This window comes from Varroa jacobsoni, unplaced genomic scaffold (genome assembly GCF_002532875.2).
Source record: "Varroa jacobsoni isolate VJ856 unplaced genomic scaffold, vjacob_1.0 scaffold_446, whole genome shotgun sequence".
In the NCBI taxonomy this organism is placed as follows: Eukaryota; Metazoa; Arthropoda; class Arachnida; order Mesostigmata; family Varroidae; genus Varroa; species Varroa jacobsoni.
Window position 1 is genome coordinate 87334 of NW_019213348.1, and position 13485 is coordinate 100818.

The 13485-nt window shown below is 41.7% G+C and overlaps 1 protein-coding gene across 2 annotated transcripts in view; it reads left to right on the forward strand.

Moving 5' to 3' along the window:
- Positions 1 to 12154, forward strand: part of LOC111260487 (uncharacterized) — a 34659-nt gene extending 22505 nt beyond the window's left edge. For both annotated transcript variants that reach the window (XM_086968357.1, XM_086968356.1), the window contains exons 6-12: positions 4958 to 5147; positions 6789 to 7539; positions 8257 to 8430; positions 9397 to 9570; positions 9921 to 10029; positions 10255 to 10430; positions 11695 to 12154. In XM_086968357.1, the coding sequence (XP_086824483.1) occupies positions 4958 to 5147; positions 6789 to 7539; positions 8257 to 8430; positions 9397 to 9570; positions 9921 to 10029; positions 10255 to 10373 (1517 nt within the window). In that variant the 3' untranslated portion in view covers positions 10374 to 10430; positions 11695 to 12154. The remainder of the gene's footprint in view (positions 1 to 4957; positions 5148 to 6788; positions 7540 to 8256; positions 8431 to 9396; positions 9571 to 9920; positions 10030 to 10254; positions 10431 to 11694) is intronic.
- Positions 12155 to 13485: the final 1331 nt, after the last annotated feature.

Here is a 13485-nt window from a genome sequence, read left to right on the forward strand (position 1 = left end):
AGGAAGACCAAGAAGATGCAAGAGCGGTACGAACTAGCTCTTATTTGAATTATGATGGATAAATGGTGTTCAAATACAAAAGTTCGAAAATGATCTGAAAAAGCTTTCTGGAGTCTCCTACGTTGTCCTAAATGTAGCTGCTAGATTGAATTGATATTATGCGTACTCTGCTGATACAGTGACTACATACATAAACAGGATTTTCAAATCCTGTGTAAGGATGAACAGCGGAAAAACACGAGCTTAGTATTTATTATCCTGAGGTTTTGCTATTATTGCGGTTGTTTCGAGTAGGTCCTGATTATACAGCGAGCCATATAACCGCCGCTGCCATAATGAGTGTCACCGGAAAAGCTATATAATCAACTGTGTTACAAGCCAAAATCAAATATAATAAAGTATCGTTCGTTACTATCGGACAATACGTGTTGCCATTACCAGAACCGTATTCATCAAATGATGGCTCTATCCTTTCGGCCTTTGCAGACCATCTCATGGTACCGGTGGCCTGCATAGCCTGTACCCTAAACCGAAGAATAGGTCATATCGACAGTTTTAGTAGTCATATAAATTTGGCACTTTCACGCATTGGCAGCATAGTGCATACATAAAGAAAACAGCTTGTTTCTACCGTTATATCATCATCCATTATGAACAAATGTTTCCATTAAACGGTGCCTCGATGCTCACATAATAATGGTAACTGGACGCCGCTGAGATTTTCCCTTCGGCATCGTTCGTCGATCCCGCATGGTGCTTTTTTCAGCAGCAGAAAACTTCGGGAAAGGTGGAAGAGGACAAATTGAGATGTCCGCCACTCGGGACGATGGCAGCAGCGGCAACAGCGACGAAGTACGAGAGCCTAATAGGTATGTGCCGTTAAAGACAACACAACCTATCTGCGCATCTAGCAATGTTGAGGATAGGTCGAATGTGAAAATGATCACAAATGCTAAGTCGATGAAGCCAATGGTCCGCGTTGCTGTCTCCATGATCATTCTCACCGTCTTAACAATCAGTGTCTCAGTATCGCTGGAACGATATCAGTGAAGACTGCCAAGCAAATGCCCACTGGTCGTCACCAGTAATAACGACTTGGTCGAAGGATGCCCCTTGCTATGTAACTGATTCTGTGCTGATAATGCTAATAATCGTTGTCATGACGCCATCAGCAACGTGTCGCAGTTAAAATGTCGTTGACGTTTTAACCCGCAGGTGGCGAACCCGCGAACAACCGACGATGTTTTGACTGCTAGATCGCGCAAATTCAATTGGACCGAGCCCGCTTCTAATGGCCAACGCGCGTATCCATCCCATGCCATTAATAGCGCTGCTGGCCGACAGTTGACAGGTGCCCGGGCATGGGCTGACGCGTGCAATGCGAACGAATTTCTCGATAAAGTTGTGGTGGCAACAAATAAGGAACGCCCCCACAACGAAACAGCTGACCTATGTAAACGCTACTAGCGAACAGGCCGGTGACTATCTGGTCGGAGTAGTATCTACGAACGAATGACGATGGTCCCAGATAATGTTGATTCAGATTCTTGCAGCGTCCTGGAAGATATGGCATCGTCGTCACCACCATTGCCGCCGAATTTTTCGTCCACGCTCCTGTGCGGGGTCGCTTTTCTCTTCGAATGTAAACATTGATCCTTTGGTTCTGCCCCCATTGGTCGGCCATTCGACTGACCAGCGAGCCGGCTAGAACTGCAGTGGAACCCCCACAGCCACAATAACATGAGAGACGCATTGCAGTAATTTTTGGTTACTCACTATTTGCCACTGTCGCCATTGTTGGTACAAGCTTCGATGTTGTATGATTTAGCGATGATAAAGAACGTGCTAATAAGGAACATCGCGATAATGTCTGGTAATCGATAATTCGTTCGGTGATTTATGTTTTTCATTCATTTATGCGATAACGGATCGCGAACTGGTGTTAAGCGCGCTATCTCTCCAAGGCAGAGCTCAAGGAACAAGCGGCCTTAAGCACCCGGGGGGCAAAGCATTATGTGTGTGTGTTAATCGAGTGGAAGGAAAGGTAGGCGTTCTAATAAATGCGATAGAGAATACCCGACGATATTTGGATGCAATTGCAAAAATAAACGGGTTGCTGTGCAGGATGTGGTTTTCGGCTATAGGAGAAAGTCCGTTGCTAGCAGCCGGTCTTAATGCAAAGGAAGGCCTGAATGACGCCTCCAAAGTGTACCCGATTACATGTTAAATTACTATACGACTATGGTTAGGACAATATTTTTGTTTCTGAAACAGATGCTAAAAAAGAATAGGTTAATTATTCGAAGATCGTTCATTGAGGTACTTTGTCTGAAAACTAATCGCACCATCACTTGCCACCGGAATCATTCGCAGTTGATCTAAGTATATGTTGCGTTATGCGTAACTATAGAAAAGTATCTGGCAAGTGTTTAGGGAAGCGTGAAGCAGTGAGGTCGATCTTCCGTCTCATTATACGATGATCATGCGACGATATTGAATACGGTAATGATATTTTGCGACAATTTACAATCGATATTTATAATTTATGCGACATTTTCTTGAGTCAGTTATGTCAAGAGCTTAGTGGCTGTTGCACATAATTGTAGCATATGTTACGTGATAGTAGCCGACCATGTAGCAATTGTGTCGTATTTTAGCAAGAAGACAGAAGTTAAAATCGCTAAAGATATACTTTCCGTGTTATTGTTGCTGTCAGACAAATCTATCGTCATTCTTATATAAATCGTTGGTTTATAACGGGAGTTCCGCCTGTGGTTGCGACACGCACGTTTCAGGCCTTACGGGCATTTATGGCCGCCAATATTGCGTTCGATATTTTAAAATTAATTCTTCCGATAGCGAGATACAGGCCTCATGGCCGCTCATGTTCAGGCGAAAAAAGCATGTTCCTCAGTGTTGTGTTAGTGACTTTTAAGTAACCTACTGCTATTTCAAAGCATAACGAAAACTTTGGCTGTGTATTTGGTGTTTTTTCTTTACATCCTTAACGTAACAGGAGTCACGGAGTTCATATATTATTTTTAATAACAGATTGAATGTTTGGCAAAAAACGTGACCGAATGGACACCAGAATAACAATTAAGAATCAGAATTAATAACATGAGCAAGCGAACAAACACCAAAAACTCGGTCTATCGCATACCTATGTAACACGCAAATGTTTTCCTCCCTTGAGAACCAAAAAAAAACAGGCCCATTTTACATAGAACATTTCGGATGAATCTGTTCGATGCCTTTTGCTGGCACAAACGCATCTGGTTGTAAACAGGTGGATGGATATCGCCAGATGCGACAGGAACGACGATCCACAATGGTACTTTTGACATATTTCTAATTACGTTACTAATTGTGACATAATTTGTGTAAACAAAGAAAACTACACCGACGAAAGTAGTAATGTTGTTTTCAAAAGTGTTCAAAAACGACCAGTCTGCTGCTGACCGGGCTATCTGGCCCAATCGTCAGGCAGGATACAATAAACTGGGTTACGTTGTTACGCATTCTGATGCTTTATAAACATACAGGCAAGCTGGCTCTATTCTATTGGCCTCTGTGGAATTCAAATCACGCGACGAAGGGAGAAAAACAAACGAAACCCCTGGGAAAATTAATATTGTGCCCGTTGCAGGGCAAATATTTATGTTACGGTGGTGATTGGTTATTTAAAAAACTAGAATACTAAATGGACAATCATAAATAGTCACAAATGAGCGTGTCAAAGAATACTCAAGTCATATTTATACAAGACATACTATGCATTTTGTTGAAATCGGGGTCAGACTCTCGAGTGTGTGTCACTTCTCCTGATCGCTTGAAGATAAGTTTCCGTTGAAAAGTCAGGTAACAAACTAACGCTTGAACATCGCACCATAGGTCCTAAAAATCGTGTGGCCGTTAAGGTTGCGTCTGGTCTTGGTGGTCAGAAAAGGACTTACTGAAATATGTCTTGTAAACTTGGTAGTAAATACTTATCATTTAGCGCCTCCGGTTAGTCCGTCCAGACACTACACATATTCATATATAAATTCAGACCTAAGCTAGTTTGAGCTGTGACGGTGTTCCTCGAGCATATGCTATAAGTTTAAGGATTGACATATTAAAATAGCTTGTTAGAGTAGCAACGTGATATTGATGTATTTGAATGGCAAATGTTAAATGGGAATTTTCTTTCTCTCAAATATGGCTATAATCCGCTTCTGTGCTCTGTTCGTCTAATTTATTTTCTGGAAATCACTGTTACCAGACCTATTGGGACTTCATTCATTCGTGACGGCTTCATTCTGGCTTAATGTGTTCGCGCGGCTTTCAGCACAGCCCTCCTTTGTCTCGTTCTTCTTTGACTTGTCTTCAAGGCAAATTCTGTCGCCCCAGAGTTGTCAGCAGACATGTGTAGGCATATCTTTTCGCTGGACAATGATTTCTAAATGTACATATTCATTAAGTTGATTACCAAACGTTTTTACACAGGTCGTCGGGGGATTGCGACCAGTTACCGCGTTACATGTTGAAACGTACGATTTAGCTTTAATAACAGTGTGGCATTGAAACAGCTGTTGGTATCGTTCTCCTTTATTTGTTGACTTATTTGTTGCCATTACCTGTCGTTGGTCTAATTAGGAGGAGCTCAGTTTTTCAGGTAAAAAACGATGGATGACTAAGCTGTATTCTGAAACACCATTAACACTTACGTACTCAAATGTTTGCTGTAGTTTGATATATATGGCCGTTACGTCCCTAATATTTAGATTGCGTTTCGTTATTGTCGCAATAGTTAATCTATTATTAATACCGAGACACTATTTCATTGTAAATGAGAAGAGTATTGATTGTTTACTTCGGAAAAAACACTTCTTAAAATTAAATTTCGCTTAATATATGTGTTACGCGTTACCGTAGACGTAACTAATTCAATTTGTCTTATACGCTCGCATGGCAGTTCTACATAGTCAGCCTAAAAATGTCCTGTTGTGCCTACTCGAATTGGGACGAATCGCTTCGCGCTTGGGCATCGAGGCACCGGGCCTGGTCGAGCTCGAAAAGGAAATCGAACGCGAAGAGCGGCGGATTCGCGAGCAGGAACAGCTCGAGCTTCAGATGCGGATGGAAATGGCGAATGAGCAAAAGAGGTAAGCGACCGAAATTATGTCTATTGCCGTCATTGCAATAAAAAAAAGTTTATTATCGATTTGTACCATTTTTTAAAAGGATTATTATGAACTGGGTAGTTAGCCCGTATGGGTCATGGTCTGCGCTTGAGCCACATGGTATTGCAACAGTAATCAGTAATTCTTGCCTATTTAGGGTTTCTAGAGTGTATAATTCGTCGTAATCTTAATTCGGAGATATCGCACGCAAAAAACTACTATCACAGATTTGATGCAGTCTCTAACTGCGACGGGTGAAATTTCATGAGAACTTAAAAATGGGAGCCATATGTTCGTTACTTTGTTGTATGTTAGAGGAAACAGGTAGTTGGGATGAAACAATGAATAATTATTTTAGCTTATGGCTTTGTTTACGCCTGCATGGATATAAGAATCAACCTATTTGACGAAAATTTAGGCAAAATGAACATCTACACGAATCTTCTGTCTGACTGCGCGACTCTTCTGAAATATGCTTACTTGTTACGTTAATTTCAACCTGTAGTATTTCTTATTTAATGCCTTGTGGTAATATTGAAAAAACATTTATCACTATGCTCGTCAGTTATCTCATTCGAAGCGGTTAATAGTATGAAAAAATGGCCTTGAACGAAGGCACGGAATGGCTTACTCTATGAAGCAAGCGTGCCTCACCTGGACTGCGCCGGTACGGTATTGCACTGTTGCTTCGCATGTCTATTTTGGCTCTCATAGGAAAAAGCTGTGATGGAAACGTTATGATGGATATGTGTGTGTATGTGTGTGTGTGTGTGTGTGTGTGTGTGTGTGTGTGTGTGTATATAGGTCCGTTCACCACGCAGCCGTTCGACATAAACAGCATATGCGGGATGAAAAGAAGCAAACTTTTCCCAGCGCATATCTAGCAGCGCCATGTCTGAATCGAGACAACGCCGCAGTCTCCCCAGGGTACGCGCATGATAAAGTCATGGGGAAAAAGAAACGCCCCTGCTTGGCGTCATCGTCCCTGTTCGCAATAAATAAACGAATGGAAGCCAGTGAATCAATAGTGCTCCAGTCGTAATAGCAACAATCCAAATAGTGATCCCAACCTTTAAAAGCTTTCGCTGTTAGAAACTTCTTCGTCGGTAGTAGCTCTACCGAGATATTGCTGTATGAAAACGACCTAACTACAACCTCGATCTACTATAATTTGCACTTTAGTAATAATTTAATATAATTTGCACCGGATAATATATCCGGTAGAATTTCATTGGTAGTTTTGCCTGTGCTTCCAGATAATATCGGTAATAATGCTACCACGGATCTAAGTCGTAAAGAAGCCTTTATAGGTTAATTTTGGTGACATATAGATGGCATGGTAGGGAAAAGACACAAAATTACTACTACATATTTGTATGCTCATATACATTCGAAGCTGGTAAGACTGCTATAATGTAAACATCACTTTTACATCCAACAACTACTTTGATGGCTCGCCACCACTGTAATACCGGAGCTACAAAAATACACTGGATGGAATGGAAATATCATATCAGGCCTGAGGTATTTTGAATGCAGATTATATTAAGGTTTCTTTTCGAGCTTCTGATCATTAACACATCCCGTGGTTCCCTTTTATGTATTTTCGACGTTATATTACAGGAGAGAGGATACGAAACGCGGCGCTGAGTGTGAGTTGCTGGCTACATCGCGAGACATTACACCGACGCCAGATGGTGCATCAATCGCCAATTCAATTGAAAGTCACGACAGTGGCGTCGACGAAACCGACGGAGATCTTCGCGCTCAAGGAACGCCTGCCAGAGAGCGCTCTTTGCTCGACGCCAAGAGTAGTTTAGCATCAGAGAGCGGGGAAAGTAACCCCGATAGTTTGGGCAGATCCCTTCAGAGCTCTCCAAACGGCTCCGTGGGGGACCTCTCACGCTGCTCCACGCCCTCGTCGACAGGCGTAGGTCATGGAGACAAAAGAAATGGCCGAATGTCTTCGGTCTCAAAAGTCCCAAAGAGCTTGATCCCCGTACCGGAATCTGGTCACTCCTCAGTTAAGAAGTGGATCCCCGGTGGAGCAGGGGCTGGCAATCCGGCAAAGACGAGCAGCAGCATGCAGGCCCTAAAGTTTGACCGACACTCGAAAGATGGGCTCACAATGCCCAGGTCGACATCGGCCAACAGCTTACGAGATGACGGTGGATGTGCGGCAGATGAGCACAAGGAAAACGCACTAAGCAACGGAAAGCCGTTGAAAAGCGGGCCTTCTCCGAGCAGTAATGCTACACTGAGTAAAGATGCGGCAGGCGTAGGAGCTGTAGAAGTACAACTGAGTACCTTAAGCTGCGCCTCGGTCAACGAAGTGGAAACTGCTGAGGAGAGCGCAGATGTACTGGATGCAAAGGTACACTTAACACTTCATGACCTAATAATTACCTAACCACCCATAACACGATCGTTACTTAAGGATGTGGTAGGCGACGATACAGTTGGTAATAATGGTGTAGCAGATATACTTAATTTTATAAAATTCATGCTTAATAAACTTAGAAGTTGGCCAATTCGTTGATTCTACGATTGCAGCTGGTTTACCCGAAGATATTGATAGAAATCAAATAACAGAATCTTCAGCAGAATGCCCGATGAAAACAATTACGCAATTACGTTTTAGTTGTATACGATTCAGTTTAGCTATGCCAGCTAAGAAGAGCTAGATTGATTTTCTAGCTAATGTGTCAGGAGCATTGTATGCCATGTAGTTATACAATATACAAAATTTGGCCTGAAGATTTACTCAAGCTGTACCAAAAACCTGCCTACCTACCTATCTATCTGTCCTATCCTATCCTATCCTATTCTATCCTCTGATCTTTCTATCTATAGCTATCTATATCTTATCTTATCGCTTATCTTACCTAATCCTATATTATCCTCTAGTTAATCTTAGATTATCGTTTATTTTATATACTTTTTTATCTCTCTTATTTTCAATGTCATATTTTATCTTATCCATCTACCTCTATCTATCCTGATTCTATCGATCCTAAACGTATCTATCGTGGTCCAACGCTGTGCCTGTGCTGCTGCTAACGATGACGGCGTTCATGGCGATATTGTGCAGGTGAGGCATATAACTCAAAAGGTAGCAGAAAAGGCCCGACGGATTGAAGAACGGCGACGCGATGTGGACGAAAGGCTGAGTGTGCAAGAGCCTATTGAACGCGAAGAGATTCCACTGGTCGAGCGGGTGTCTGAGGGTCGATACTTGATTGGAGGACGCATCTACTTTGTCAGGGTGAGAATAAATTTTTGGCATTACATTTGTACAGTTTGCTAAAGATTTTACTGGGCAGAAGGAAAAATTAGAAAGCGATTATCATGGGGCGTCTAAAATGGACTTTTTTCATTGTTAAAGCTATTGCGAAAGACTTTTTCGTTTGACCAATATAATTACCAGTTGAGTTTCTATTCAGAGCTTACACCACTGACCAATTATTTTTAACAAATTCCTCGATAAATCGAAAAGGAGCTTCTTTAATAGATGTACGCCAAGCGATTTTGGTAGGCTTAAACTCTCAAAAGCATTGCTCAGATACACAACGCTCATGAAATTCCGGCGAAATTTAATTCAGGACTGATGGCAGGCCAAGAGCTTTAAAAATGTAAAAATTTAGAATGACTTGATTGTTTAAAAAGTGTGCAAAGTCACGTAAAGTTTCAAGAAGACTGATTGTTAAAGTTTATCCGGACGATCCAATTGAAAATTAATTAGCCGTTTTTATATTGAACACCGAAGTGTATTGAAACGGGCTTTTGAGCCATTTTGATGAGTTTTCATGCCTTCCAAATGTAAGTCCTATTGAAGATCTCTTGGTGGACACCATGAAAGTGTTTATCGGATGTTTTTTTTTATAGGCCGCACGAAGAGGAACGATTTCGGGCTAAATGAAGTTTTCAATTCTGGTAGGTGTTGATCTTAGCGCGGGAAGATTAAACAACACCTGATTTTTGTCCGAGTTCCGAAAATAATGCGCTATTATCTTCCATGATGAGTTTTTGTTTTTTAGAGCACTGGTTTGCGGCAGTATTACTACCTGGTGCAATGAATCGGCGTATGCCTGTGACGATAAACAGCTTCAAACACGTTAGCCTTCATATACAAAAACGAACTAACAGCAATCCACTATCGTACGGTCTATCGAATGGTAAAGCTGAGCTAAGCTAATTTAAAGTACTGGATTTGTTTCATCATTACTGATAGCTCTTGAAAGAGAAGCATGTAATGATTCGTGTGGGCGGTGGCTGGGATACTTTGGAACACTTCCTTAGTCGGCACGATACAATGAACGTAGTCTACATGAAGCGAAACACCCGTTCAAAGTCATTTCAGAACGCGGCTGCTATCTACGAGGGAAGCTGCAGCATGCCGCTAAAGGTACTTTGCTTCGATATTATCCACTGTTTTGTTTGCCCAGCTCGAATCACATAAACTCTATAGTTTCGTTATTTGCCTTTCGTTTAATCATTATTAATAATTATGTTTTTTATTTAATTCATCATTATATTTATTTCATCATTTATTATTATATTAATGGTACTTACTACGGATAAAGTGAGTGATGTTTGAATTCGGCGGCCATATCTTGAACGTCCGATTTTTACGTCCAGTCAATATGAGCTATTGCGATTTACGCACCAATGGTTCGTACCCATATTCTCTGTTCGTATATGTTACTGTCATTTTAAACTTGCTTTGTTACATTCTTTTCAAATGTCTGACTTTAGAGTAACCAATTCGAGTCCGACTGGAAGGAGTCGAACTGGAGCATAAACTCGCTTGGATCACAGGCCAGGTCGGACAAGAATGATCGAAGCCTTACTCCAAACCTGAAAGGTAGGTAAATGTACTCGTCTATGCTAGTTCCTCACTTTACTGTAGTAGATCACGACGGAAAAAATTCGCCGACTCCACACCTTGATTGCTCAGAGCATACATTGAATTATGGGCTGGAGAGAAAATAAAGCCAGTATCTGCAGATACGCCTTGCTTTCACTGGATTCATACATACCAACCTAGACGACTAATCTAATCGACGCTTCCCTCATGTTGGTCTCATAGGTGAATCCCGTCCACGGTATCGCAGCGCGCATTCTGCGCCTCTACAGCGTACACAACCATTCTTAGCTCAAGCGACGTCCTGCCGCTCTAGTGCCATTTGTCTTTTCGACACCAAATGAGCTTCACTGAACACTTCATCCATCTACCGAGCACCGGGTCCATCCCTCAGTGAAGAGGCAAGTACGAAAGTGAAGGTCGCGGCCCGGTGTAGTGGGCTGGTTTGGTCGCGCTCAGCAAATGTAATAAGCTCGTATTGCTGGCATCCTACTTCATCGGCTTACGGCGAATTACTGCGGCCCGCTGATGCCTGCCAGCAGGCCGTTGTTGCAGTTTGTTTCGACCTGATTGCCTCGTAACGTTATGGTGGCCGTGTCCAGCACAAGCTATTATCCACTCTTCGGACACAGTGCGTCAACTTTCTCGTTGGTCTCTCTATTTAGTAGAAAAGGTATTCGCTAATGACGCGGACGCGTGTCTTCTGACCGCTATATTTTGGCTGTCTATAGCGTCGTCTTCGAGCAGACATCAACGTCAGCGTCACCCCTGAGGCTCTGTTGTACTGTAAAGAAAACTGCACCACGGGGTTCTTGCACCCACCGCTTACGGCTAGATGTAGAGATTGAATCCTAATAGACTGTAGTGAAAATTGCGTGTCTGACACGATCGACGGACACGAATGGCTTCCCAAGTGTGACTGCGTGCTTTTTATTTGGACAAAGTTAATTATTCGAAAAGATGTGAAGTCTAGATGTCTACTTATTTCCGCAACCGTCCGTTACACATGCACGTATGTGTGTGTGCGCGTGCGTGTGTACAATTACTTCGAAAATTAAATACCGTACATCGCTCCCTCAGTCCCGTGTCATCGACGGAGATTTCAGCGGCACTTTTTATCGCTAGTTATGGCGGCTTTAGCTGATCCCCAAACGACTGTGTTCGCCGGCCATTAGAGATAGATATGCACATATGGGAAATAACCATTTTCTCTCCCGATTCGTTGTTGAAACAAACGAATAGTACCTAACCTAAACTTTATTATAATATTTCGGTAGAAAATATGCATGGGATCGTCTCGCAAAGAGCAAGCCATACTCAGAGACTAGCGTCCCAATTAATGATAAATTATTTCTGTGATTTTGAGCTCTCCCGAATAATATTGGTAATACCTGCTGTTTACTATGAGTGGCTGTGGCTGGTCACAGACACGATCGAAATGTGTATATATATACACACACACACGCACTATATCTATTTTCTCTGCTACAGGCGATCGTAGTGGCGAGGCTGAAAACAACCTCAAAAATAAGCATCAATCCTGTACATTATTACTCTGCTGCCTGCTTGAATGTTTAGGTCGAAGTAATATATAGATATATACATATATATTGAACGTAGGCGACCCCGAGAATCAGTAAGTGACACTGGGAAATGTTGTTACAGTTCTGGTGATCTTCGGCGAAAAAGTGGAAATCGTCTGAAATTTTTGTTATACTAAAGGTTGGACTCGGAAGTGTGGCCAATTATTGAAATACCTATTGCCGTTATGATGATCGCGCTCATGAGATGTTTGAGCCTATTTGGTTTATGAAGGAGGCCAAAAAGCAAGAGATGCAAATAATGTTGTGGGTGTCTGCATCATCAATACTAATCAAGCAAGTGACGATTAAATATGAAAACTAGGCGAGTTGTCGCGGCCTAGCAGGTAACGTCTTCGTTTCTTACCATGACGACCATGGTGGTAATAACGGTCACAGTGGTAAGATTGAAAATAATAGTGATGGATATTACAGACAAGCAACAACCCTGTACATTACTCTGCTGCCGCCTTGACTGTTTGAATTGAAGTAACTTTCCAAGTGTTACCTTAAATTGAAGCTAATAAACAATTTATCGCAGTTAATCTTCTCCGTTTTTTTTTTTTTTTACTGTTTATACACTACATACTTTGTGGTATCACTATTTGCTGGATTTGATAAATCGAATAGGGTACGTAAATTTATCGTAAACAAGCAAAATAGAGGGACATTGAAGTCGCAAGTGGCTACAGATTGAGGCTGGGTGCATAGAAAAGCAGTGTTACATGATCAAGGAGATACGTTAAACGGTCACTCCGATACGTATGCACAAGGGAGTAATAGCTGCAGTCTGAGAACAGGTTTAATAAGGAACAGACCTACGTGGGCAGCTAGATTTATGAGTCTTAAAAATCGCATGTGAACGTCTTTGTACATACAAAATGCGCAATTGCGTGCATCAGTTAAAAATGTATTGTTTTTCTAAAAGACTTAATTTTCAGACCGAATGGCTCCTGTACCGTAGAGACAATTCAAATAGTGGCTTTAAATATCTTCATTTATCTTTTTTATACACTAACTTTTCAATAAATTTATTGTAAACTAAGCTGAAACTCTAAATCCGACCCTGTTTCTTTTCGTTTTAGGCTTTATTCACACAACTGCCACTTATATTTTTCGTGAGAACGATTGACCAACTTCGTGTAATCACAATATATAAAGAAACAATTTTCGAGACGGCGTTTGGTCTGACACGACTTCTTGCGCCATGCTGCAGATCGATCCCCATCCGCTATTCCGTAAACTTTTAAAAATCATTCTTTGAACGATACAACCTTCTTGGAATAAACTGCTACAAAATTAGTATCTAGCTTATAAGCTGCACTTACAATATTGTCCAAATGAAATACATAGGACTTCGGCTACACGAAGAGTGAGTCTAAAAAGCTTGACATTTTTCCCCGTTGTGTCAACTTATGACGATGGACAAGAATTTTGTTGACAAATTTTTATTAAACTCCAGCAATTCTTCTGTGTCCCATGTGGCCGAAACTATCAAGGCTCGAAGTATTCCGAACACCCCGTACAACTTAAACATTGATGTTCGAAGCCTTCAGAGCGACGGGGCGTCCTATTTAACGGGGTTTCACCGTAGCAAGAGTCGTATCATAAAAAATTGTCCCGAAGTGCGCAATATTCGGTAGTAACTGTAATGAGGAGTTGTTTATCGTAGTTTTGTCCTCCAAGACTGTTTGTTATGAAATAACAGAAACTGAATATTTTCTGATGCGGATTATCTGTGCCCTTTAATTTACTTTAGAGAATACTTTCAGTGAATTCGTTCGTGAACGTCCACTGTCCGAATAGTGAGTCACCGGGGAAACAGCGAAGATCTCCAAAGATGCTGGAAATGACAGAAACGATCTAAAGATATACA